General features: G+C 37.9%; 1 protein-coding gene across 1 annotated transcript in view; it reads right to left on the reverse strand.

Moving 5' to 3' along the window:
• Nucleotides 1-12,586: 12,586 nt before the first annotated feature.
• Nucleotides 12,587-27,877, reverse strand: part of LOC140146041 (hydroxymethylglutaryl-CoA synthase 1-like) — a 47,911-nt gene continuing 32,620 nt past the window's right edge. The window contains 5 exon segments of the mRNA XM_072167784.1: nt 12,587-16,894; nt 17,895-18,058; nt 19,888-20,120; nt 20,695-20,865; nt 21,305-21,476. Coding sequence (XP_072023885.1) covers nt 16,811-16,894; nt 17,895-18,058; nt 19,888-20,120; nt 20,695-20,865; nt 21,305-21,476 — 824 coding nt within the window. The 3' untranslated portion in view covers nt 12,587-16,810.

A 27,877-nucleotide genomic window follows, 5' to 3' on the forward strand; every position in this document is an offset into this window, starting at 1 on the left:
TTTGAACTAATTATAGTTCAAACTATGTACTTCTATGGGGTATATAGTGATGAAGTAAAAGAACCCCATCTGAAGCCTAGATGTACCTTATTTTCCTATAACCGTTATCCGGTAACACACTTATACGCGTGAAAATGACGTAACATATTCCTGCAACAAATCATCCACAACAGAACAACAATATGCATATAAGTCTGTTGAATATGCTGCGCCGGTAATATCAAGGAAAGTCGTAATGTGAAACCAAATAACGATATTACATTGAAGAAAACCAGACATCTGGCATCGAATCGAGTGAATTGTGTGCATCCTGTTGTTCTGTGAAACGAAAAAGTGACAACAACTTTAGCTGAACACATTGCATCCAGATTTGACTAGATTTGACTAGCTGATAGTTCTTCACGTTCGCACAAGGAGTACCCCAACACCCAAAACCGTAATATTTTCAAGCCAATTGTGCTCTGGTCATCACTACTTTGGACAAAGTATCGGTATATTAATATTAGTACACACGTGCGATCCTGCGTACATGACGTCAGGTATACATTTATACGTTCCTACTCTAGTAATACACAGGTCATACATCAAGAACCGCCAAACTATTACTAGGAAAGTTTTTACTCACGTTGCAGCGTGTTTCAAGCTTAATTCCAATATGGGTTCAAAATGTATGATACTACTCATTTTGTTGACGTTTATTTGTTTGTTTTGTTTGAATTATCTTCTCTTTATCCTTGGTTACTCATTCAGTGAATAATATAAGTACGAAGCAATCGCCTGCTCTTCCACGAGACCCAAGGAAAAAAGCTTACATTTTGACGGTTTTCTGATTTTTTGTATGCACACAACTTTCGCGCCTTAAATAGGCTAACCATTGGGATATATATATATTCGTATATATATTCACCTTGTTAATACACTCTCTGTTGCTATGTAAACGGCACGGAGGTAGTCATTTCCTTAAGTGCCTTTAAATTGTCAACATTTTGACTTACCGTCGCGTCCCATCGGACGCGATCCGCGTACAAAAGAGGCCACTTAGTAGCACTTTTACTACTGAGATAGCGTTTCAAGTAAATGAGCGTTGATAATGGCGCTACATAAAGCTATCCAGGAAGGCCGCTTGGTGCAATTTCGAATTTTACTCCAAGGAGTCAAGGAATTAATCCCAATGCAAGAGACCAAGATTCCAAGACGCCTCTTATGATATGCTCCGCGGTTAAACACGAGAGACTATCGGTCATATTTGCGACGCATTTATTGTCATGGAGTGCTGATGTTGGTTTGCCGGATAAGTTTGGGCGTAATGCGCTCTGTTGGGCGTGTTGGAAAGGGAGTCCTAAATTGGTGGAAGCGTTATTAGATGCCTATCCCGATACGTGTTTTTACGATTTGCGGCAGACGGACAATCGTGGCAATAACGTGTTGCATTACGCTGCATTGGGCGGTGATAAAATGATCGTCAAAATGATTATTGAAACATTTATTGCAATGGTCATACCGATGAACTCTTATAACAACCGTGGGGAAACGCCAGTGGATATTGCCGTTAAGAATGGCAACATGGAAGCCGCAAGAGTGTTCGTTGATTTCGGAGGCCACGCGCAATTATTTGTAGAAAATTCCGAAGACGAATCATCAGCAAATTGGCTTCCGAGTGAAATTTGTTCCGATATTGATAGGGAGTCGAGAAACACTTCGTTGCTCATGAGCGATGGGCATCGCGTTAAATCGACATTTTCGGGACAGAAGCAACAATATCGACAAAAGCAGCGTGTCGAGGCTGAAGGTGGTACTACTGTCATTAATCGTAAGAAACTCGCAACGGTAAGCCAAGTTTACAATGCATTTGAAGCTCAATTCTCGTATTTATATCGCTCGGGAGCTGTTACGCCGCCAGAACCGGTTGCCCAACCGGAGGAAGAACAAGAACTTGCGCTAAGCACCGCAGCGCAAGCGGTTAAGTTTGCTCATCTGCTTAAACAAGGCAAGCAAGAAGGAGGGGCGTCGCGAACTTCTACCTCGACGGACTCGTACTCCAACTCCACCTCCAGAGTACAGAGTCGCGTCGGTGCGGGTGCGGATACGTCAGGAAGTAGTAGGGCACAAAGTAGGTTTGGTATAAATAAAAGGAAATCGTCCATGGGGTTTAATAAAGATCTATCCGATAAAAGTAGCGGAGGACGGGCAAGTTCACTGCGAAGGACGTCTATGAGTCGAGCACGTAGTAGGGTTGGCTCAAGTTTGAGCTCTGTCAGATCCCGACAACGCCCGATGTCACGTCAACAATCAATGGGGAATAAGAAGCAAGGTGGGGACAGTAGACGAGGTGGGAATGGGCGGAGTGATAGAGCGCGGTTAAATTCGGCCAAAGCCAAATTACGTCTCCCAATGCGTCAAACTCGTAGTATGCGTTTCATTCGGCGTGGATCGTGGCCGACCGATGCGGCAACGATTCGACGGCTCACGCCTAAGGACATAGATCCGTTTCGAAGCCGAGGTGTAAATTCCATGAAAAGATGGAGGAGTGAATGGGATTTAGATAATATATCTATGCTGCAAATGGGGCTTGACATGTCGAGTGTAAAAGCAAAAGGTATAGGCCGCGGAAAATATAAAAATACCCCTAGAGGTCGGTTACAGAAGATAACCCCGCGTCGAGGAGGCGGAAAAGCTGGAATGGAGTTCAAAAAAGGCTTCAAACTAGATCTAAGTAGTTCTAGTTTCGTTGATATCAGTGAGCTTCTACCATCAAGAAGCCCGATGCTCACCAATAGGAGCATGAACGCGTCAGGTTTGTCGCCGACACAAGCGACAGGGAGAGCTAAATCACCGACGACACGATCTAAAAAGGGAAGAAACAAAGAGCAGGTCGTTGAGGTCGCTGTTCAGCCAGTAAGATCTGCAGGGTGGATCGCTAGACGAATTAAGAAGCTGCAGGAGGATATCCGTATATTGGATGGCAAACAACGCGCTCGCGCCAGGAAACAGAAATCCATTTTGAAAAACACGTCGAGTTTTGATGAAGTTGACCTCTTACAACAGTCTTTACGCAGTGTACGGATTGTTAGAGATACATCTGACGATGATGCGAAAGGAACTGTGAATGAGGCTACGAATGGCGGGAAGGACACATCGAAGAAGAAGAAGCGTGTCCGGATTGTTACGAGGCCGAATTCATCCGCATCTTCCGAACAATCGGCTAATTCATCCGGAAGTGATAGCGAATTTGAGTTGGCAGATGCAGTCAAAACTGGCGATTTATTACGAGCTTTTCTAGAAAGGCATAATTTTGCAACTTATCAAGATCGCTATCTACCGAATATCATCAGACGTCCCGCTATGGCTCCTGTGGCACCGAATGACATCCGGCATATGGCAGCAAAAGTCTCTTTAACGAGCAGACCGCGATTACCATACCGTCCAGCTACTAGTCTTTATTCAGGACAGGGTCAGATAGTGGCTGATGCAGCGACGTTATCTCGTTACCATAGTAATCCATTAGCAAATGTTGGAATCAATCCGTCTGTTGGTGAGAAATATAACCAGAAGATGCAGGTTTCTAAGCCGGTTCCCGGTTTCTGGAGACCTTGTAGGCCGATATGGATGGGGTAGAAGTTACTGGTAGGTCCAGTGTTAAGGGCAGGGTTGTAGGAATGAGCTATTGTGTGGTGTATTCTTTCCCGGATAGCGATCACATTGATCTTGTTCATTTCTTTGTTGACATGCAGTTACGCAGGCCTTTTAGGCCGATATGGATGGGGTAGAAGTTAGTGGTAGGTCCAGTGTTAAGGGCAGGGTTGTAGGAATGAGCTATTGTATGGTATATTCTTTCCCAGATAGCGATCACATTGATCTTGTTAATTGCTTTGTTGACATGCATGTACGCAGGCCTTTTAGGCCGATATGGATGGGTAGAATTCAGTGGTAGGTCCCACGCTAGAGGCAGTGTTGTAGGAATGAGTTCTCTATCTCTCTGGGTCAGATGGCGCAGGAGTGCGTTGCTGTGGTCTTCACAAGAGTACACCATCTACTTTTATCAAAAGCCAAACGTGTTGCACCATATTCACATCATTTGTCCAAGGTGTTAATGGACGTCCTTTTCCACGATGGCCTTCTACGACTCCCTGAAGAATCGGCTTCTCAACTCCACCATCCTTTCTTACAATGTGGCCAAAGTAACGCAATTTCCTCTCAATGATAGACTTTCTGATGTTTAAGTCTGTGCTAATCTTATTCAAGACCCAGGTGTTTGTCTTTTTGTCTTTCCAAGATACTCTCAACAGCCTCCTATAGCACCACACCTCAAATGCATCTATCTTCTTTTTGTCCTTCTTTGTCCTTGCCCAGGATTCGCGCCCATATGTAGCAATTGAGAAGACTGTTGCACAAAGTAACCGTACCTTGAGGTTCATTGATAAACCACGACTCTTCCAGATCTTTGACATACTCTGAGTTGTTGTCCTTGCCATAGCTTCTTTCGATCTTAGATGTGCTATCACCTTTGTTGTCTATCATTGAACTCAGGTATTCAAATTGTTTAACCTCCTCAATCTTTTGATCATCTATCAAAAAGTCCTCTCCAGTTCCATGTCGATCAATAACCATTACTTTAGTCATCGTGGCATTTAGAAGAAGGCCTTTCTCCTCACTGGCTTCCTTGATGCTCTTCAAAAAGGCCAGAAGTTTCTCTACTGCTGCATATTAAGGTGATATCATCAGCATAGCGTAGATTTGTGATACTGCTAAATGCTACCGCCAAATTTGACTCCACCATTAAACCCGTCCTAAGCTTCTCTCATGATGTCTTCTGAATAAATATTGAACAGGTTTGGTGACAATATGCAGCCCTGTCGCAGCCCTCTTCCAATCTTGAACCATTCGGTATCTCCATTACTTGTCCTGACTGCAGATTCCAGGTCTTCATATAGTTGACTAATGAGATCAATAATGTGACCAGGGAATCCCATGCTCATTGTCTTCCACAATTGGGGATGGCTGACACAGTCAAAGGCCTTGCAGTAGTCAATAAAGCACATAAGTGGTAGTCTGTGATCTTTACACTTCTCAATAATTATTATATTCCTGATGTTTACGATCTGGTCTCTAGTCCCTCTTCCTTCTCGATGGTTGGAACACTGTTTTAAGTTACCCTCTTTGACCTTGGGGAGTAGAACAAATACAGCTCTGCACCAGTCTCTGGGCCATTCCCGCTCCTTCCATATGCGACAGGAATGAGTTATTACCCGAGTATTTTTCTATATTCTTTCCCCGATGGCTGCCCTATAATAAGCCAAATCGGCATTGGAAGTTTGCAATGCATTGTGGAACAGTTTTTGCAGTTTTGGGACACTTTGTCCTCTGACCTATTGGGAAAACTCAGAAAAATTGGTTTTTGTGCGTACAAAATATAATCTAAAATGTTTTATAAGAATGAAAACAAACCCCCCAAAACATTATTATTGAATAAATTAATTATTTAAATATATTTAATGATAACATTATGACAATAATTAATTAATTAATTAATAATAATTACAGCAATTTCCCCGATATGTCAGAGGTCAGTGTCCCAAAACTGCTCTCAAAAACCGGAAGTTACAATGGCGATTGGGCTTATTGATCCTGGTCATTTCTCTATTGATTTCAAGCATGTGTGCAAATAATATTATTTCTAGTACTCGACAACTTGTTTAGAAATTATTAGAAACTATTTCAAAGATATTCCGGTTTCAGAACATCATCATCATCATCATCATCATCATCATCATCATCATCAGCCGTATTCAGCTCACTGCAGGGCGAAAGCCTCCCCAAGTTGGCACCAAAGTTTCCTGTCATTTGCTTTTACCATCCACCTGATCCGTATGAAACTTGCTATCTCATCCCTCCATCTGACTTTCTGTCTGCCTTGGTGTCTTGAGCCCAGCCAAGGCCTCCATTCTGTGACATTCTTTGTCCATCTATTATCTGTTGATCTTGCAAGATGGCCAGCCCAATGCCACTTCTTCATCTTTATTGTGTGGATTATGTCTGTAACTTCTGTTTGGCTCCTGATCCATGCCACTGTTTTCCTGTCCCTTTTGGTGTAGCCCAGCATACATCTTTCCATGCTATGCTGTGCAGTTTTCAGTTTTTGCTCCATCCTCTTAGTAAGTGATCATGTTTCAGCTCCATAGGTCATGGCTGGTAGTACACATTGGTTGAAAACCTTTCGTTTCAGACAAGTTGACATCTTACTTCTCATGATGTCATTGAGCTTGCCATATGCACACCAACCAGCCCTAGTCCTCCTCTTTACTTCATCCATGTGATTGTGAGTCATGTTGATTAGTTGTCCTAAGTACACATATTGGTCCACCTTTTCTATTTCTGTGTTCCCTACCATGACCAGCTGTTCTGTGGCGAACTGGTTGAACATGACTTTTGTCTTTTTCATGTTTATCTTTAGTCCCACTTGATTGCTTCTCTGGTTGAGATCATTGATCATTTCTCTTAGGTCTTTAGCATTGTCTGTTATTATGACTATGTCATCTGCGAAGCGAAGGTGACTCAGGTTGTCTCCGTTTATGCTAATGCCCTTACTTTCCCAGTCTGTGACGTATAATTTCTTGCAGTGCCGCATTAAACAGTTTAGGTGAAATGGCATCACCTTGTCGCACCCCTCGTTGGATAGATATCTTATCACTGTCCTTGTGGAGGCGGATTGTTGAAGTGCCCTTGCTGTAGATAGTATCTATTATCTGGATGTATCCAGGATGGACGCCTTGCTGTTTGAGGGCTGTGATGACTGCCTGGATCTCAATGCTATCAAAAGCTTTTTCGTAGTCAATGAATCCAAGGCATAGTGGCTGTCTATATTCACCCATCTTTTCGACAATTTTGTTGATGACATGAAGGTGATCCATGGTTGAATAACCGCTCCGGAACCCCGCCTGTTCCCTGGGTTGGTTGAAGTCAAGGATGTTGGTAATGCGATTCGTAAGAACTTTGGTGAATAGTTTGTATGTATTTGAGAGTAAGCTGATTGGTCTGTAGTTCTTCAAGTCTTTGATGTCCCCTTTCTTGTGGATGAGAATTATAAGGGCATTATTCCAACTGTCCGGTGTCTGGTTAGTCTGCATACATAGTGTGAATAGCTTTGCAAGTTCTGCCTTTACTGCGCTGCCTCCATCCTTGAGAATGTCGACTAGCACTCCATCTTCTCCTGGTGCTTTACCTCTTTTCATGTCATTGAGACATTTGTCAACTTCATCCTCTCCAATTGGTGGTATATTCTCTTCTGCACTTTCAACGTCTCAAAACTTAAGAATCATATTAAATGTTTGGGCGATGAGCTTCTGTGTAAATGATTAGAGTATTGAAGTAATCATGTGTTGTTTCATTTTGATGGAGAGGATTTTAAGATATGACCTTGTGATTCACAAGTTGTGAAAAATTACTGAGTTTCTTTTTGAGCTCAGTTTGCAAGAGGTAGAGCTCAAGGTATACAGCTCTCAATTATAATCCAGAACTGAAGCTGGAAAACGATCTTTCATGTGGGTGTGTGTGGGGGGGGGGGCAATCAGCAAAGCATAATTATAGTTTGCAATCCGATCTGAAATATCCAATACAGGGTGTCCTTGAAAGAACTGTATCGTCGGGAACTGATTTTTTTGGGTAGTTCAACGCATAACCCAAACGTAACTAAATCACTGGGGATGTTGAGGACCATATCAGCTATCGCATACTTTTTGAATTTTGACAATTGACCGCTGTTTTTGAAATAAAAGAATTTTACGAAACCGCCTCATTTCTATCAAAATCTATCAATGACAACAGACGTATTTGATGATGGGCAGTGATTAGGCAATCTTAATAATAATAGTCTCAAAGCCCAAGTTAAAAACCTACTACGGAATGCGGTTTTAATTAATATTTTTATTTTGTTTATCTGTAGCAATACTAGACCTCCTTTTCACAGTGGCGTAGCCGGGCAGGGCCGGTGCCCCCCCCCCCCGCTCGTCGTGGCCGTCGGTACATGTAAGGCCGTCGGTAGACTGAAGGCGTTGGTGAAAAAAAAATAGGGTTAACAATAGGCTATTTTATACTCAGGGTGACAGAAAAAAGGGGAAAAATTGTGAATGAAATGGAATTTTACATTAAAATTGTGTGTTTTTATGTTGGTTTTGTTTTTTGCTCTTCACTTTTTCAAACCATGCAAAAAAAATTTGGGTCAACAAATCACAACTTCCGTCGGCAAAAAATATTTCCGTCGGTACATTTACAAGTTGTGCCCCCTCGGTTCCAAAATCCTGGCTACGCCACTGCCTTTTCATCTCTTCAGAGGGAGGTTGCACTGTGGTCAAAATGAAGATTTTTTATTAAGATTTATACGCTTTGTGCTATATTGACGTCTGACGCGATATATTTGTGTGGTGGATCGGGGAAAAATAAAACGGCGGAAAAACTGGTTTTTAAGTGTGTAATATTAGCAATAATTAATGGTATACTTGTAGTAAGTAGCACATCTTATTAAAAGCTGTTTTTATACACTGTGATAAAATTTTGAAAACGTGCCCTTAAGGGCTGGGGTATGAACGTTTGGACAGTATTTATTTTGGGACATAAGAGCACATCAGACATATCGAATTGCATTCTGAATACTGAAGAATGTCATTCTGATATCAAATAATTTTGATTTTTGAAATTCGCAATTTAATACACATTTTATGGCAAATCATTAAAATTGATATTTTTGATATTTAACAGTACTTGAAGTAAACTTTAGAAATCTGATGATTTATACTTAAAGTGTATGTAGGTGGGATAAAAAGCCGACGATCAATTGAAAATTTTGACCTTTCGTATTGAAGATATGGATTTTTTTTCCCAAAACACCAAACAAAAATAAGGTCTTTTGGGGAAAAATCCATATCTTCAATATAAAAGGTCAAAATTTTCAATTGACCGTCGGCTTTTCCTCCCTGCTACATACACTTTAAGAATATATCATTAGATTTATGTAATTTACTTCGAGGACTGTTATATATCAAAAATTTGAAAAATATCAAATTTTCATAATTTGTCATAAAATTTGAATTATTTTGTAATTTTCAAAAATGAAAATTATTTGATATCAGAAAGACATGCTTCGTATTCAGAATGCAATTCGATAGTTCTGAGGTGTTCTCATGTCCCACAAAAAATACTGTCGAAACGCAATAAACGCTCATTTTAGATCCCTTAAGCTTCTATTTGGCCAATGTTGAAACAATTTGTAGTTTTCAAATGTGTAATGGTGAAAGTTTGAAATCTTTACGCATGTTAACTGTTGAATGTGTATATTTAATTGAAATAATGGTGAAATTTCATGTTATATTAAGGAAGGGGTATGAACGTTTGGACAGTATTTATTGTGGGACATTAGAGCACATCAGACATATCGAATTGCATTCTGAATGTCAAGAATGTCTTTCTGATATCAAATAATGTTGATTTTTGAAATTCGCAATGTAATACACATTTTATGGCAAATCATTAAAATTGATATTTTGATATTTAACAGTACTCGAAGTAAACTTTATAAATCTGATGATTTATACTTAAAGTGTATGTAGGTGGGATGAAAAGCCGACGATCAATTGAAAATTTTGACCTTTCGTATTGAAGATATGGATTTCCCAAAAAAAAAAATCCATATCTTCAATATAAAAGGTCAAAATTTTCAATTGATCGTCGGCTTTTCCTCCCAGCTACATACACTTTAAAAATATATCATTAGATTTATAAAATTTCCTTCGATGACTATTATATATCAAAAATTTGAAAATATCAAATTTTAATAATTTGTCATAAAATTTGTATTATATTGTGATTTTCAAAAATTAAAATTATTTGATATCAGAAAGACATGCTTCGTATTCAGAATGCAATTTGATGTTTGATGTGCTCTCATGTCCCACAAAAAATACTGCCGAAACGCAATAAACGCTCATTCTAGATCCCTTAAGCTTCTATTTGGCCAATGTTGAAACAATTTGTAGTTTTCAAGTGTGTAATGGTGAAAGTTTGAAATCTTTACGCATGTTAACTGTTAAATGTGTATATTTAATTGAAATAATGGTGAAATTTCATGTTATATTAATTAATTCTAATGTCTTTAATATTTGGAAACATGGCCTTTTGTTGATATTTCAGCTCGTATCATGACATTTTGAAAAATTGGAAATTGTTTGGTTTGGTTTTGCTTGCGAATTTTTTAATTCTTAATTATATATTTTATAAAGGTATTTGAGTGTCTTTGATGAGCTGCATTGGTTACATATTTTGGAATTTTATGTATGGATATTATAATTTGTCCATTTTAAGTTCATGATTGTGTATGATATTTATATTTATGTATTCTAGGTATCTAAATATGCTGTTGAATTATTTTGATGTTTTTTATATGACCCCTGGGCCTCATGGAAGAATAGAGGATACCCATATACACTGAAGGAGTAGCCCAGGGTAAAAAGATGAAAAGAAATAAAAAACACCAATATATCACTCAAATTATATATAATTTGCATTTATTTGTACCATCATTTCAGAATTATACCATTAAACCATAATAACACCATTTTGTGCAATACTCAGTTTGTTACTATAGTGTGTTAACTATAATAATTTTGTTACTATAGTATGTTTACTATAATCTTGGCAAGGTTATTATTTTATTTTCCCATTTATACATACAGGGTCAAAATGTAACTCTAGTTACAATGGGCTGAGAATTCTTCAGTGGCAGCACCAGTGTGTGGGGATGTGCGGTGGGGGTAATGGGAGGGTCCACAACTTGAACAAAATTCCCCCAATTTTAGGCCAAATTTTACATTCCCCCAATTTCACTCGCCCCCCTTGGAACAAATTCCTGTTGCTACCACTGATTCTCCTGATCACAAAATCATCACACCAACCAAATAATACTGATATTTACTATGGCACCCAGTTGACCTTTGACCTCCAAAATTTTGAAGGGTTGTATCATTCAATCATATTTTTTGCCATAAAAAATCAAAAACATTACATTAAAAAATATACAAACACGATACATATGGAGGAAAAGGCCGGACCATTGCATTGAAATGTAAACATACTCTTGTTTATTGCTCACAGCATTTAAAAAATACTTTTGTGCATGCAACTGACAGCAAACCACAGTGGTGGCCATAGCCAGGATATTCTTGGGGGTGTTTTTTAGGGGGAAAAATTTGATGAAATGTCAAAAAGAATCAAATATATGCCAGTCAGCATGGGGGTGCAAGAGGGGATATGTTCCATAGGGGGCAGCCCCCATGGCTACACCACTGCCACAAACCTCTATCTTCAATTGCATACAAAGACAGCAGAAAATAGTATTGCTATAAACACTGACATTTGTTTACATTTTATTGGGGTTAGAAATAGACAAGTCTTTACTATCAGGGCCGTAGCAAGCGGGGTGTCCGGGGATGCCATGGCCGCCCCACTTTTTGACAAATTTGTTATGTTTTTCTTATTTAAATTTTGGCATATATTTGTAATTTGGCCGCCCCACATTTGTGATGGCCGCCCCAAATTTTCCGACCTTCCTACGGCCCTGTTTACTATCACTGTAAAGCCCATTGTTTTCCGAAACTTCTGGTTTCATTTTCACAAAAAATGGCGATTACACTAGGATCCACAACATGCTCATCTATCAGAGGCACAGTTCTTTAACCCCAATACATTTGCACATTCATTGAATGACCTTTGAAAATTTGTGTACAAAAACTCATACTCTTCAACTTGAGGTCAAATTTTGTACTAGGATTGTTTAATTGAGGTTATTGGACTATGCCATTGGGATGAGGCCATAGTGACCCATAGTGTTGGGCAGTCTTGCGACGAGCCCCATTTTAATTTCAATCTTAAACCCGACAGTTTACAAGGGTAATGCTATTCCAGTTGAAACACATAGAAGACATGACCTTAATCTGCCGCACAGAGAGTGTAGATTACAAATGGGAGTCACCCATTCAGTGTCGTCTGCTCCAAAGTGGCTATTTCAGTTGAAATCCATACACATCCTATGGAAGACATGACATTCCCTGTGTGGGAGATTAAAGTCACATCTTCTACAGGGGGTGAATGGATTTCAAATGGAATAGCCCATATCACAGTTTGGACAGCAAGGTAGAGTGTGACCCCTCAGGTATAGGGTGCAACTTGCTAGACTTGAGTCCAGTCCTCATTTACAGAGTTTAGGGTTAGGGTAGGGCAGTCTTGTAATAAGACTTGTAGAGTTGCACCCTATTCAGTAATCACTCCACCCCTCCTATGCCAATACACTGGTCAAGGTAGGTCAATCTTATACATATTCAAATTCTGAAGTTTTGGCACTCATACTTTACTTATAAGGGACAGACATTTTCACAGCTTTTATAGTTACATTCTGAACTGCAAAATTAAAAACCCACAAAATATTTGTCACCAATTAAGGCCAAAAAAATTAATTGTTTGCTTGTCCATAGATTGGGTGGGTGGGTCGGTTGGGAATTTTTTTTTTTTCATTTTTTTATATCTTTTTTTTTTCAAGTACCAAAAGTATAATGTGAAGTACTTGTACACGACCACAGAATTTCCACCAAAGACAAATTCAAGGTAAACCCTACTTTATTTGACATATGGTCCTGTGTCACAAACTGGGGTACCTTTGTGTTACATAGTAAAAAAATGAAATGTTTCAAAACTTTAACCTACATATCTCATTTGAAGTGGTTCATCCTCCTGAGCATTTTGAAACCTTTTTTATGGAAATCGGTTAAAAAATGAGAGCGTACGGGCAAAAACAATCACAAAGTAGGGAGGGTTTAACCCCACTTCTTTTTTCCACATTTACAATCATTCATTAGTCTTTCAAATGACCTTCTGTATTTATTTACTTGGTTTAGATGTCTGGGAGTTCATTTATACATTTTTTTACTAGATTCAAATTTTTAATGGGGGTTTTAGATCAAATTTACGATATGAATCCCTCCCCCTAATCCACCTCCCCCTAATCCACAACCACCCTTGGCACATTTCATGCCAAACGTCATAAGAAAATAATTAAAAATTATTTTAAAACCTCATAAAAACATGAGTAATATAGAATAAATTAGTCTCAATTTAAGACCTAATTGAATCTTCTAAGTGAAGGAATACTCAAGAGAGAGTTTTGAAATCCAAGCTGCACATCAAAATGTAACAAAACCACCTTTTTGGGTACCCCAGTATATGACACAGGATCATATACATGTCTGGCAGATAAAATAATACATTTTTAAGTTTAAAATGTTTCATTTGCATAGACGCTGAGGATGATAAAACGAAATATCAGAACCCTCAGCAAGGTACGACTGCAGGGGAAACATGCAGGAAATGTTATTTGATAACATTTCTTTTATGTCTTCAGATTTTCAGACGAAAATTATATGACTTTTTGGGAAAATTGTAAAAAAAAAACTTTTTCAAAAAAAAAGTTCTACGGTTGGGACGAGATGGTCAGTCGGATAAGGACAAGCAAACCACTTTTTTTTTGGCCTAAGGTTAATGCATAAATATTTGCAACTGTCAATAAACTTTAAAGTAAACTGCAAAAATAATGTGATGCGATCTGGCAAAATGAGTCTTGATGTTGTTCAAAATCAAAATTCAGTTTTCAATTTTAGTACATGAGCCATTCTTAGAGCTTTATTTGGCTGAAACCCCATCATAATTAGACTTATGATTCCAGAGATATGGCCATTTTATTGTTGCTCAGAACAATAAAATATATCTCAAAATCAATATTCCCGACATCCGACTCATTTTACTTGATCAAATATATTTGGAGGGGGTATTCCATTTAAAGTTAACCTTCCCCGTGGAAGATTTGGGAATATCTTTGACAGGGGGAGTATGAATTTTAAATGATATGAACACATTAGGCAGGTCCATTTGAATTTCATACACCCTCTGAGAAAGATTCAACAATAATCTTCCATAGTAGGAGGGTGAGTTTCAAATTGAGTGGGTTAAAATGCTAATTCCATTTGAAATTCATACTCCCCATGTGGATGATATTTCCAAAATCTTCCACAGGGGGAGTGTGGACTTGAAATGGATTAGCTCATTGTGACAAATTAACACCACAAAAATACCCCTCGTCAGAGATGATATCTTACACTTCCCATAATGCATTTCTCCGCTTTTAATTCCTATACTGATATGCTATGGGTTGATAGGCCTAGTGATGAAATTTCCTCAATTAACAGAGCATATCCAGATCATTCAAAATATCATTTGATGAAATGAAGTGATGCATCATGTTGCAAAGGATTCTGGGAAGGGTAAGACATCTTATCCGATTCCCCCATATACAAACAAAAATAGCACTGCACCAATATCAAGTAACAGTAAACACTGATACTCAATTGAAACTAAAAATGTACAAAAAAGCACTCTTGAGCACTGCATAAAATTATTTGCAACTTTCAACATTGATTTTTATATATACAAATTCGGGATATTTTCTATATCTCTCTAAATAACATAATTTGTTTTCCCTATACAACATTTTTACAAAATTAAAATAATTTGTGCTTTACTAATTAATATAAAACAATGGCAGATTTCATGTAGACATGAATGCAGCATGGAAATACCCACAATGCAATGCAAATTCTCTCAAAATATCACTTTCAGCCAGGTATTAGAGTACATCAATACATTGGCCTATTCACCAGTGAAGTGTTGCGTGTTATCCGAATATCACTATGTCAACTGGATCATGCTTTTGAGTTCTGCACCATGATCGAAATGATCGCAACACAAAGTCTATGACATGTACTACCAATTCCAAAAGGTGCATGATCCAGTTACCATGGAGTTATGTAACTACTTTGCTGACGAATTCCAGTTGAATAGCAACAAAGCACAAGGACTGTATCTATATGCAAAGGGCCTGTGGTTAATTTCTGTACTTGGGAACAGAAATTACAATTTCATGTAAAATGTCTTATTTTGTCTTTAATATATTCGGCTTAACCACTAGCAGGCATCTAAATTTTGATGATTTTTACGATCCTCTGGATGAACAAATCACTGAATAGGCCTTTAATTCAAAGCTATTCAAACCACATGATATGCATTGAGTTGCATTTTTATATTTAACAAATACATAAAAAAACCAACAAATTTTGGTTCATGCTTGTACAATCCCCAAGGTACAATCACCTTTGGTCTCTCAATAAGGCCTATTGTTTGATTGGCGTAACATAAATAAAAAAAAATTAGGGTAGGTCGGTCGGGATATATTTTTTCTTTTCTTTTTTACTTTTAAAGCTGTAAATTGCGTTTGATAAAGCCCTTGGAATTTTGTTTCTTATTTTTCTTATTAATTTTTTTTTAATGCAAAAAAAAAGTCAGGGTCAGGTTACGCCAATCAAACAAATTTTTTTAGTACTCAGGACCTGAAGTATGCGCAATACTCTTTTTTCCCCTCAAAACATGTTCTCATTTAGACTTGTTACTCTTCTAGCTACATGTACATGCACCAACACCAACAAGACAAAATGATTTCACCATGTTATGGCTATTCCATTTGAAATCTGTCCTATCCCTGTGAAAGATTAAAGAAAGGTATTGCACAGAGGGAGTACATTATCCAAATGGAATTGCCCAAGGTTAATTATTTTAAAACCCATATTCCCACTGTATATGGTTTTATTGTAATATCTGCCACAACTAGAGTGAGCATTTCGGATGGAAATTATCAAATTGTCTATTCTATTTGAGACCAATACTCCCTCTGTGGAAGACTTACTAAATTTTCCACAGTAGAGTGCGGATTTTAAATGTAATAACCAATTCTGACTAATACTGCAACACTTATTATGTGCATGTTAAATGCATCACATTTCTTGTTTTAAGAATTACTGTCATCATTCATGTTGGAGCAATTTTTGCAAAGTTTAACAGATATGCCAACTTCAATAATTGAAGCAATGAATTTGAAAATTATTCTCACGATAGGGTGTGTTACATCTATTGCACTTACCCACATCTGTCAAAGGGGACGTCCTTACAAATCCCTATTGGTTTGTACAGGGCCTTTCAGTTCAAGCCCATTTTCTCCACATAGAAAATACCAATTTGCCTTTTCTTTTGTAGTTATTCAGACTTTATTCCCCTGATAAGAAATCAAACTTTTTGAACTGCTTCATCATGAAGTATTTATATCATGTTTTGTGATTTCCCCTAATGAGTGCAACGGTAAGTGTCCCTTCGTGTCAGAAGGTGTAAGATGGAACAGCCAAATCCTGGCAAAAACAACCAATGCGATGAAGTGATCCACCGCAAGTGATGTCATGCCGAACGAACAAATGATGACAGGCAAACAAGACAATTATTAACTCTCTTCCCCGACAGATACAGAATTTGTTACACCCTGTATACATGATTTTGAAACTTATCAAGACAAACAAGGACCCAAAGAATTGAGCTAATCCATACCCCCTATGGAAGACATGACCTTACCCTCCCACACAGATTTGTCAAATGGAGTCACCCATTCAGGTAACACCATTTGAAATTCACACTCCCTGTGTGGGAGATTAAGGTCATGTCTTCCACAGGGGGTGTATGGATTTCAACTGAATAGTCCACTGTGCCTAAAAAATACACATGAAAACACATTTTCCCCGCTAAAACATAGTTGCGCATTTGTGCAGTCCCTGCACTGAAGGTACTGTTTCATGGCTGCATTGATGATTGGTTAAGAATATAATAGACAAGAGGTTTGTCCTCAGCTGGTGCTGGATGTGGTCTGCTGTGATTGCTCCATTGGTGTGGCTGGTTCCAGGTGCTTCTTCTGAGGAATTGAATTCTCCTGGATAAAGTGAAAAACAAGATTTGTTTATTGTTTGAATTACTGAGGGTGTACGGGTGTTTTCTTTACCAATTAGATCTTCATTACATGATGGGATTTACAATTAACACAGAAAAGATATAATCAAGGTTTGGAGTATTTTTAATGAATGAGCTCCCAACCAGAGAAATGGAAAAATAATGGATTCCGCTGTGCCTCATCCATTATTTTTATGTTTTTCTGACTCCTTACACATTGTTGTTAAGAACCATACCTTTAAAACCTTTTGCCAAATCAGACAAAGACACAAGGCTATTGAACAGTGGAATAGTTATTTATGTTGTTCCCTGAAGCCTATCGCTAGCCACAGGCTTCCACATAAAAAGTCTAAGTTTTGAGATATTTTCTCAAAATATCAAGAGCTATTTAAAATATCAAGAGCTATTTTAAGAACCACTGAACCAATACTAGGCTTGTTTGTACTCATTTTGATGTATTTTTTATGCTGGTTCCAAATATGGTCATGAAAATTCACAATTCACAAATCTAGAGAAAGCGATATTTTCTCTATTCAATTTTGCAGAAGTCATTTATTTGGATAGAAAGGCATGCACTCCAAGAATAGGGATGAAGGGGCATATAATCTTGACAAAAATCAAGACAAACTTATTTGTGCTGACACCACATTGTTGATTGGTGTAATAGTAACAACAGATCATTCCTATAATTGGCTCTTTCCTGCTGTTGATGGGGTGAACATAGATATCACATATTATAAAAAAACGAAAGCGAGAACAACGGTTCACATGATTATAAAAAAAAGGCATGATATATCGATGTTCACACAATTAATGACAGGAAAGTGCTAATTATGGAAATGATCTTCAAGAGAATGCAGTGCTGATGTGGGTTTTCTTGTGTACTGTCTACAGTACATATCTCCTACATATGAATTGTACCATATAAGTTATGAATATGGACGAAGGGGCATATCATCTTGACTAAATCAAGCTAAACTTACTTGTAAGGACTCCACATTATTGATTGGTGCTGTGGTAGTGATAGGTGAAGGCAGTGCTGATGTAGGTTTTCTTGTGTACTCTCTACGGTACATATCATCTACATATGTTAAGTACCATGTGCCTGGGAACAGATCATCAACGGATCCAACTGGTGTGTATTTAGCTGGAAATAGAAGACGAGATAACAATACAATTATTATTCTTGCTAAATACTGGTCTTGTTGGTCTATAATATTTTGCAGTAAACTTTTGACCAGTGCGTACTACCGTGATATTGCAAAGTCAGAGCTAACAACTCGTATGACGCAAAATTCATTTATAAATTTCCACTTGGCAACAGCAGATCGCCTCAGCAGCCAATCAGAGACAAGTGCATTTTAACTAAGTAAATATGTGATGTACGCTTAAAATACGCTCTCGTCAAAGGTTTACTCAATATTATAATCCAACATTTACTTAAGATTCCAGTCTGTCAAACTTGTTACATTTGTAAAGTTATATACTGTAAATAAATCAAATTAAAACTGTGGCATCGTCTAGGTCAGTGGTTCCCAAACTCTTCCAAAAGGGGTCACTTGCAAAAAACAAAACAAAAATAAAACATTTTTGTTGATTAAAGTGCAGGGTACCATATTGGCCATGTAACTCCATTTTGACCCATTTGAGCATTAAAATTGCAAATTTTCACATGATTTATGAGCATTTGTTGTTGTAAAGTCATAATGAGAGCTGCTAAGCGGGATGGAAATTTTGCCCAGTACACTGCTGATAAGTTTTTGTAAGTAATAGCTTTTGTATTATGCTGTGGGTTGCACCATAATTAATGTCTTCCAGGGGTGTATGGATTTTAACAGGAATAGCTCATTAACCTTGTTTTGTGATGGGTGCCCTATCTATCATGCCTATGCGTTGTTCCAGACAAGCACTAGGATCCACAACATACTCATCTATCAGGGCACATTTCTTTAAGCCCAATACAGTTGCATATTCACTGAATGACCTTTGAAAATTTGGGTACAAAAACTCATACCCTGCAACTTGAGGTCAAATTTTGTTCAGATTGTTTAATTGAGGTTATTGAACTATGGCATTGGGATGAGGCCATTGTGGTCCATAGTAAATGCACACCATGTGGTGTATGTTGGTATTTGGGTGGTCCTACTCCATATTCCAGAAAAAAAGAGAACTAAAATTTTTGGGTTACAAATATTATCCTTAAATATATGAAAAACACCATAAAACGTATGTCAAAATTTAACTTTTATTGCCAGTTTAGAACTATACTATGATCAGCGCGTAATAGGCGATAAATATTCATTTTTTTACTGCGCGAATCAATAAAGTCACAGCTTATGCCTGTGTAAATCACAAAAACATGCAACAGTCACGCAATATGAAATTTGCGTAAATGCTGCACCTAGATGCGTGTATAATATTTTTTAATCCCAAAAAGTTAGTTCTGTATTTTATGGAATTGGGTTAAACAATATGTTTTGCGTATATGTGACCAGCTCCAACAAAACCCGGAACAAATTGCCAGAATGTTTTTTTAATTATAGGCCTTTAAAGATGAGGGATACCCTATAAAAAAAACCCTAATTTTGGAATTCTTAATATCATGGTATTTGACTGTGGGACCAGGAAAGTTGAGCTTTCTCAACTTTCCTGGTGGGACTAAGTAGACTTGCAAAGTAGTTATTAATAAAAAGAGGTTTATTTAATCAATAAATAACAGATGACCTATGATAATCCCTATTCAATTCTGTGCAAGGCAGGAAACTAATTGGCCCATTACTAAGAATAGCAATTTGGCAAAAATCATTTACAAAATTATCCATATCTTGAAAATTATTAATGCTATTTATATAATTTTGGTATCCTTTTAAAGCTTATTGTCTAGTGCTTATATTTTATTCAAATCATGAACTGTCAAAAATGCGACTTGTTCCTGGTTTTGTCAGAGCAGGTCACATATGAATTAATGTCACTTACACAAATGATGTGTGTCTTCACGAAGTTTCATTGCTTCTGCAAAGACAGAGGGTTCAACACACTTTCTTGAGTCTAGTCTCTCCTGAAGATCTTGAAGGCTAACCATCAGTTTCCATAGCGGGGATCCAGGACTGCCATCATCGCACACCTTCAAAGAGAATAGCGTAGAGGCGAAACCTGAACCGTACGAGAACATACCTATACGCCGACCTGGAATGTTGTCAAGGGTGTAACTGCGGTAGGATAGAAAAAAAGTCGGATGATTATACATTCATGTACATACCTATATTGATATGTAAAGTACCTTCCAGGGAAACAAGGATGCATCATCAGCAACCAGGTTTCCCGGGAGAAGCATTAGACCAGATCATCTGTGATCAATCCATCAGCCAAGATGGTGAAAGCTCTGATTTGTGAGCAATATATTTATTGAATTTGGCTGACAAAAATTCAGTTTTGGTTAAAGGATGTCTCTGGCAATCACAACATTATGACTTTATGATAGAAAATTAATTATCAAGCACGAACCACAGGGTTTTATTTGAAACAAACTCATATTGACCATAAAAACAAATTAATACATCTGTCTCTCAACAAGCGATATTCAAAATTCCCGGGCGCCATAATTGTCCAGTGCAATGACGTCCCAGTAATACAATGAAGGCTGATAACAATAAAGTAACCATGATATCATTGCACTAGACAATTTTGGTGCCCAGGAATTTTGAATATCATGGGTTGTTTTTTGAAAGTTCATGATACTCATCTCAGAATACAAGTGCCCCCCTCCCCCGGTGAAATACTCACGTTGATAATATAGAAGCTAAACCACCATATAGTGATGGAGTATACATGTTGCCTACTTGGTTGGCTATTAGTAGAGCTGGCTTGGTTTTGGTTTCAAAGAGCGCCTTGCTGTGCGTCATGAATGTCTTCTCTACGTCCCTGTCAAAAAATGTCTCGTCGAGTTTCAGATCCCTGCAAACAAAAGTTATGCAAAATATTAATTCTCTAGCATGTTAGCCATAAGCTTCAACATAAAAACCCAAGTTTTGAGATATTTTCTCATATCAAGTACCGTATTTGTTCCAATAAGTGCCCATGCCCCAATAAGGGCCCACCCAGAGTATTTTCAATTTGCTAAACAAGTATTATTATTATCATCAGTGATCTTCGATGAACAGTGATCTTCGCAGGACAAGTGAATCAGGATATACATCAAGAACATTGAGAAATAGAATTTTACAAAAAACATGTAACAAATAAGCGTCCACCCAAAATGATTTTGTTAAGCGCCCTGGGACCTTACTGGAATGAATATGGTACTATTTTGAGAACAACTGAGGGTGCACAGAGACAGAGGCAGAGAGAAAGAGGCAGAAAAAGATCAAAAGACACATAACTGTGAAGAACTTACTTGAATCCCTGAAGTCCTGAGTATTTCCCTGCATCGCTAGTATCTGGAGATGGATCCTGTATAAAGTCATTCAGAGCTAGCCTAGCAAGAGACTTCTGGACCAGTTTGCAGTACGGAGAATGAAAACACACGCCATCAAAGAGATCCAAACTAAAACGGTCTACTTCACTTTCTGTTGAATGCAAAAAAGGAAGGGTGTGTGTACACAGTTAGATCAAGTTTTGATGTTAAGGTTGTGCTGGAACAATACTCACAAGCATTAATGCCCATCTCTTTTTCCTTGGTACTTGGGCTAGACTCCCTCAGCCCAGAATTAACTGGTTGTGGCCGGTTCAGCCCAGAATTAACTGGTTGTGGCCGGTTCAGCCCAGAATTAACTGGTTGTGGCCGGTTCAGCCCAGAATCAACTGGTTTTGGCTGGTTCACCACTCCTCCCGAACAACCAAATTCTTTTACCTTCTCAGCTCTACATGTATATGCTGGTACCTGGGGTGAATCCATATTTTTGAAAGGGGGGGGGAGCCCATGGCCCACTCCTGAAATATTTTCTGGCATGCTTTGCTTGCCCAAATTTTACGTCAAATGTGCCTTTATTGGACATTCGGGTGGGGGGAATTTGCCTTTCATCTCCCGTGGATCTGCATTTGGCATTTACCCATTATACAGCTGGGTGGAGGGAGACAAAAGTAAGGCGAAAGGCCTTGTCTAAGTGCACAACACGTCAGCACTGCTGGGGTTCAAACCTGCAACCTTCCGATCAAACCTCAACATTGCAATCATGAGTTGAAGAGAGCCAGCACCGTTGTACCACTGTTCAGTTGCATCTTATTAAATTTCAAGCGAGCAAAGTCTGTGCCTCAATTATAGTCGAGCTGTTATCTACTGGAAGAACACGGTCTCATAGTATGCAGGAATGGATGAAGAGTATGACAGACTTTTCCCAGTTTAAATGGGCTATTTCAGTTGAAATCCACACTACCCCTGTGGAAGATTGTGGAAATATCTTCCACAGGGGGAGTATGTTTTTCAAATGTAATTGGTCAGGGTTAATCATTTTGAAACCCATACTCCCCCTGTATTATGGATTTACCTATATCTTCCACAAATGGAGTATTTCAAATGGAAGTGTATATTCTATTTGAAACTCATACTCCCCCTGTGGAAGACTTTAGCTAAATCTTCCACAGGGGGAGTGTGGAGTATAAATGGAACAGCCAAATCCATGCACCCTCTATCCAACACATGAAATTGATCTCCCATACAGGGAGTGTAGATTTCAAATGGAATCACCCATTCAGATACCCCCATTTGAAACTCACACTCCCTGTGTGAGAGATCACGGTCATGTCTTCCATAGGGGGTGATGTATTTCAACTGTAATAGCCCATGGATTGAGACAAAACCGTAAAGACATCAAATGAATCTGAATTAAAAGATGAGAAAAATATTGATGAACAGAAATGTTTCTTTTGTTTTTAAACAAATTTGAAGAAACAATTAATAATCGTTTCTGATACATAAATGAATGAATGAAATGAACGAAGGAACAAATAACTAAAATAATTATAAAATAAATAAATAAATAAATAAATAAATAAATAAATAAATAAATGAATAATAAATAAATAAATAAATAAAAAGTAAATAAAGTAAATAAATAAATAAATAAATAAATAAATAAATAAATAAATAAATAAATAAATAAATAAATAAATAAAAAAATAAATAAATAAATAAATAAATAAATAAATAAATAAATAAATAAATAAATCTAAATTACAGTATTTATCTTCTTTAATAACAAAAACGTTTCTTCAATCAACCTAGATATTCTACATAAAGACTTTCATTTTGTTAAAACATCCGAAAAAATCTACCCATTTTCAACAAGAAATAATCTTATTCACCTATTTTGATACACATGCCACAATTACGATTGATTATTTACTCCAGTGAACTTACGGTGAAAGCGACCTACTAATAGCTACCCACGAATACACAATTTAAGCTTATAACAATAATAACAGACCAAGCAATGTTTATCAACAACTATCTCGCTTTTTAGTTGAACTACATCATCAATTTGGTGAAACACATAGCTGCTTCGACTGGTCATTTAAATTTTCTATCCTGATTGCAGAAAAAATAATTTTATTCGTCATTGGCGGAGATTCAGTTATCATCTCTCAAAAAGACCCGGATGTTGACACTATGGACCACAAAAACCTCATCCCAATGGCATAGTCCAATAACCTCAATTACATAATCATAGTGCAAAATTTGAACTCAAGTTGCAGAGTATGAGTTTTTGTACCCAGTGGCGTGCGCAGCACATTGAAAGGGAGGGGGGCAGGTTGTTCAGTTCCCCCGAATGGAGTCTGATTTAGGTGTGTAAGTTGTGGTTTTAGCGTTTTCCCCCGAATGACCAACAAAAGTGGGGGGCATGTGCCCCCCTGCCAAATCTTCAAAGGTCATTCAATGAATGTACAAATGTATTGGGGTTTAAGAACTGTTCCCCTGATAGATGAGCATGTTGTGGATACTAGAGCGATGAGCACATAATTTGGGACGTGGTATAGAAAAATGTGGCCATTAATTAGAATGATTAAAACACACCTTTCCATCAAATTAAAAAGTCCTTTTATCAATAAAAATAACAAAATTTTTACATTAAAATGGATATTTACAAAACAAACAATAAATATTTGCTTTGAACTACATGTACTACAAAATTGAGGCTTTGGTGCAAGAAAAACCTATCTGCAATAGCTGCCTTATAGACAATCTGACCATTTCTGTATTCTATGTTGTACACATATGACACCTGGCAGCTATTGCAGAAAGGCCTTTCTTGCTCTAATCCCCCGATATGTCCACATCTACATGAACTTGACCTACATCTGCAACCAGCAAGCCAAACCCGGCAATTTTTGTTCATCCTTTTTTCCGTTTCACTTTCTATTATTGAGTCCAATCACGCAACCTCGCACAATTATTCACGCATATTTAACATGGCTTTGAAAATGGACTACAATAGCTTGTAAAATTTAAACATCACCTAAATGTTGATATTATTTGCTACAAATACAATAAGGCGCCTCATAAAAATTTAACCAATACTATAGGCATGTTTGTATTCTTTTGAATGCATTTTTTACATGTAAATTTCAAACACCGTTAAAAAATTGAAAATGCAGATTATTTTTTTGGAAAATTAAAAAAAATTGTTGCTTACTGCTTCAGATAACTGACTGATGGGTTAGGTTCACACATACTCTGCGTACTAGCCATAGGCATCAACATAAAAAGTCTTAAGTTTTGAGATATTTTCTCAAAATATCAAAAGCTATCACAAGAACCGCTGTTGGATACCACTATATCCGTGGGTTTGGGGCTAATACCCTGGGCTGATACAATCACGGCTAACTGTTGTAAAACACAAATTTATGCACGTTTCGCATTACTGTCCAAATTTTAATGTAGATTTGGCGGTGCGGATCAATCCGATTTAAAAAACATAGTCTTCGACCTCACTAAATTGATTTTGAGCTGTAAGGCGTGGTCGGATACAACATTTAATGGAAAAATATTTGTGATGTGAAAAATAATGTTGACCCATTTATGACTTCATTGGACTATTCCATTGAAAATCCACACTCCCTCTCCCGGTGGGTTCAGTCTTCACTGACAATGTGTACGCATGATGGTTCCAATTAGGGGTACTTTTCAAGAAATGTCCGCGGAATTTTCGAGGACAAAATTGTTCGCGATTGTTTAAATTAGGGGTGTTTTGGAGCAAAATTGTCCTTGAAATGAAAAATAGGGTGTATTTCTAGGACTTTCGTCCGTGTTTTACCTCTACAGTTTTCGTTATTGTCCTCATTTCCCCGTGAAATAGGGGGCAAATTCAAGTGTCCTTGAAATGGTAAAATAGGGGTATTTATTTCGGAAAAATGTCCTTGATTCCTCGTGATAAGGGGTGAAATGAAAATCGTCCTCAAAATGATAAAAATAGGGGAGGTATTTGGGGCAAATTTTCCTTGATTTACGTGCAAAATAGGGGGTAAAATTGCTGCAAATGTCCTTGTTCCCCGTGAGATAGGGTCATTTTCAAATCCTGGAACGGTCATACGTCCTACCTTGAAATACAAACTGAACCCACCGGGCTCCCTCTGTGGAAGATTTTGGAAATAGCTTCAACAGGGGAGTATGAATTTCAAATGGAATGAACACATTAGACAGCTCCATTTGAATTTCACCTTCCCTCTGTGGAAGATTCAGGTTGAATCTTTCTCAGAGGGTATGTGAAATTGAAACGGAGCTACCTAATATGCTTATTCCATTTGAAATTCATACTCCCCCGTGGAAGATATTTACAAAATCTTATACAGGGGTAGTGTGGATTTTAAATGGAATAGCCCATTAATATCATACGCAACAAATAATGTATAGGCTATTATGAGAAGTGCTTGTTGAACAAGGCCATTGGGATTGGTGAAAAAGAAGATGAATTTACTGAAGAATTGTGATAAAAAGAGATGAAACTCATCAAAAGCTAGTAGCATATATTGGAAACACAGTAATAACTTAACAAATAAACCTTGACTCTATCAACTCTACGCAAATTTATTTATTTTGAAAAAAAAAAAAGGTTCCAATAAATAAGCGTTTTACTCAGGAAAAGCCTGAGCTAAGAATTCTGATACCAACACTATAACTTACAAATTTGTCATTCTGATCACGTTGGCACCATTGGTTAACTCAGTGAAATGGTACATGAACTAGAAATGTTGCGGTTTTCGACGCAAGGCGTTGAATGGGATGCCTCCACCATATGGGGCGATTTACGTGTGTACAAATCTTATAACGCTAAAAGTCAACTCAGTGGCAAACAAACAAACATAAAAAATATGGGCAAATATAATAGTCACATAAATAAGGTTGCCCATACGACCAATGTTATTAATTTGATGTTCCAATGACCCCTTGGTGACCCCCCGAAATGACCTTCCAAAACTTTGGCTCTAAATGTTGACCGTACCCACCAAGTTTCAAGCACATACAACCAATTTTACTAATTTGACCTCAGATGACCCCTTGGTGACCCTGGATGACCCCAAAATGACCTTCCAAAAATTTGGCGCTAAATGTTGACCGTACCCACCAAGTTTCAAGCACATACAACCAATTTTATTAATTTGACCTCAGATAACCACTTGGTGACCCTGGATGACCCCAAAATGACCTTCCAAAAATTTGGCTCTAACTGTTGACTTTACCCACCAAGTTTCATGCCCATACGACCAATTTAAAAAAAAAACTTGCCAGAGTTTTTGACCATGTTCCACCTATCCTGAAAATCTTAAGTCAATCCGGCCATCCATGCCCGAGATACAGCATCCGGACGGAAGCATGGACAGTGCAAAAACAGTATGCCTCACAATGGAGGCATAAAAATATCCAGAACTGAACATGCTAAACAAATGGACATCACGGCATACAACACGCTAGCGGTGATCAGAATACTGGGACAAGCAGGCCAGGAGCCAGGATTTATGGGGGGGGGGGAAGAGGTGCAGGGCTACAAGTGGATCTTTTGCAAATTTGTCCTTCACAAAAGGGCTGATTTCAACATTGTTATAGAAAAAATCAGTCCTTTTATAAATTTTCCTTCAAATAAAGGCTGATTTTACATAAAAAGAGGAGCTTTTCCCCAGATTGGCATGGGGGGTGGTTGCATCTGGCTACGGGTCTGGTGATAAGGAATTGTGAAGAAAATACTGCTGTAGATTGTGATATTACAAATGACATCAAAATTATTCCAGTTAAAATGTATACACCCCTGGAACACATGAGCTTAATCTTCCTCACAGGGGCTACCTGGATGGGTGATTCCATTTGAAATCTACACCCCCTATGTGGGGGATTCAGGTCATGTCTTCCATAGGGGGTGTATGGAATACAACTGGAATAGCACAATGATTGATTTCTCTGTCAGACATGGGGGTTAGGGATAAGGGTTAAAGTTGGGGTTAGGGTTAGAGTTAGGATTAGGTTAAGCTTAGTGTTAGAGTTAGGGATAAGGTGGGATATTAGGATTAAGGTTAAAGTTAGGATTAGGCTTAGAGGATTGCAGTTAGAGGAAAGGATTAGTAAGGCATTATGGGAGATATTCCATTGAACTCAAAAATGCATACAACTTTCAAACAAAATCCCCAAACATGTCATCGGAGTGCCAGACAGAATGTTGGCAAGCTCTCCATACAGTGCTAAAGCGCGCTAGAAATGATGTGGTGACCTGACTGTCCGGTACACTGACGACACTGACGAGGTTCGTTAGAAGCTGTACGCATGCTGCACTTGACTGTATTGGATATGTGTGTATGAAGATTAACATCATGTAAGGAGACTAGTGATGAGAGTGTCAGGAATGAGAAGTATGTTTCAGTGGAAATCAAAGAATTCATTAACTTAATGGTAAAACCAATGAACTATAAAGATGATAAGACATAATTCACCATTTTTGTATGTCACATACATGTATGGAAAGAAGATAAACAATTCCAGACCGAT

Source organism: Amphiura filiformis, chromosome 2, assembly GCF_039555335.1.
Source record: "Amphiura filiformis chromosome 2, Afil_fr2py, whole genome shotgun sequence".
Lineage (NCBI taxonomy): Eukaryota > Metazoa > Echinodermata > Ophiuroidea > Amphilepidida > Amphiuridae > Amphiura > Amphiura filiformis.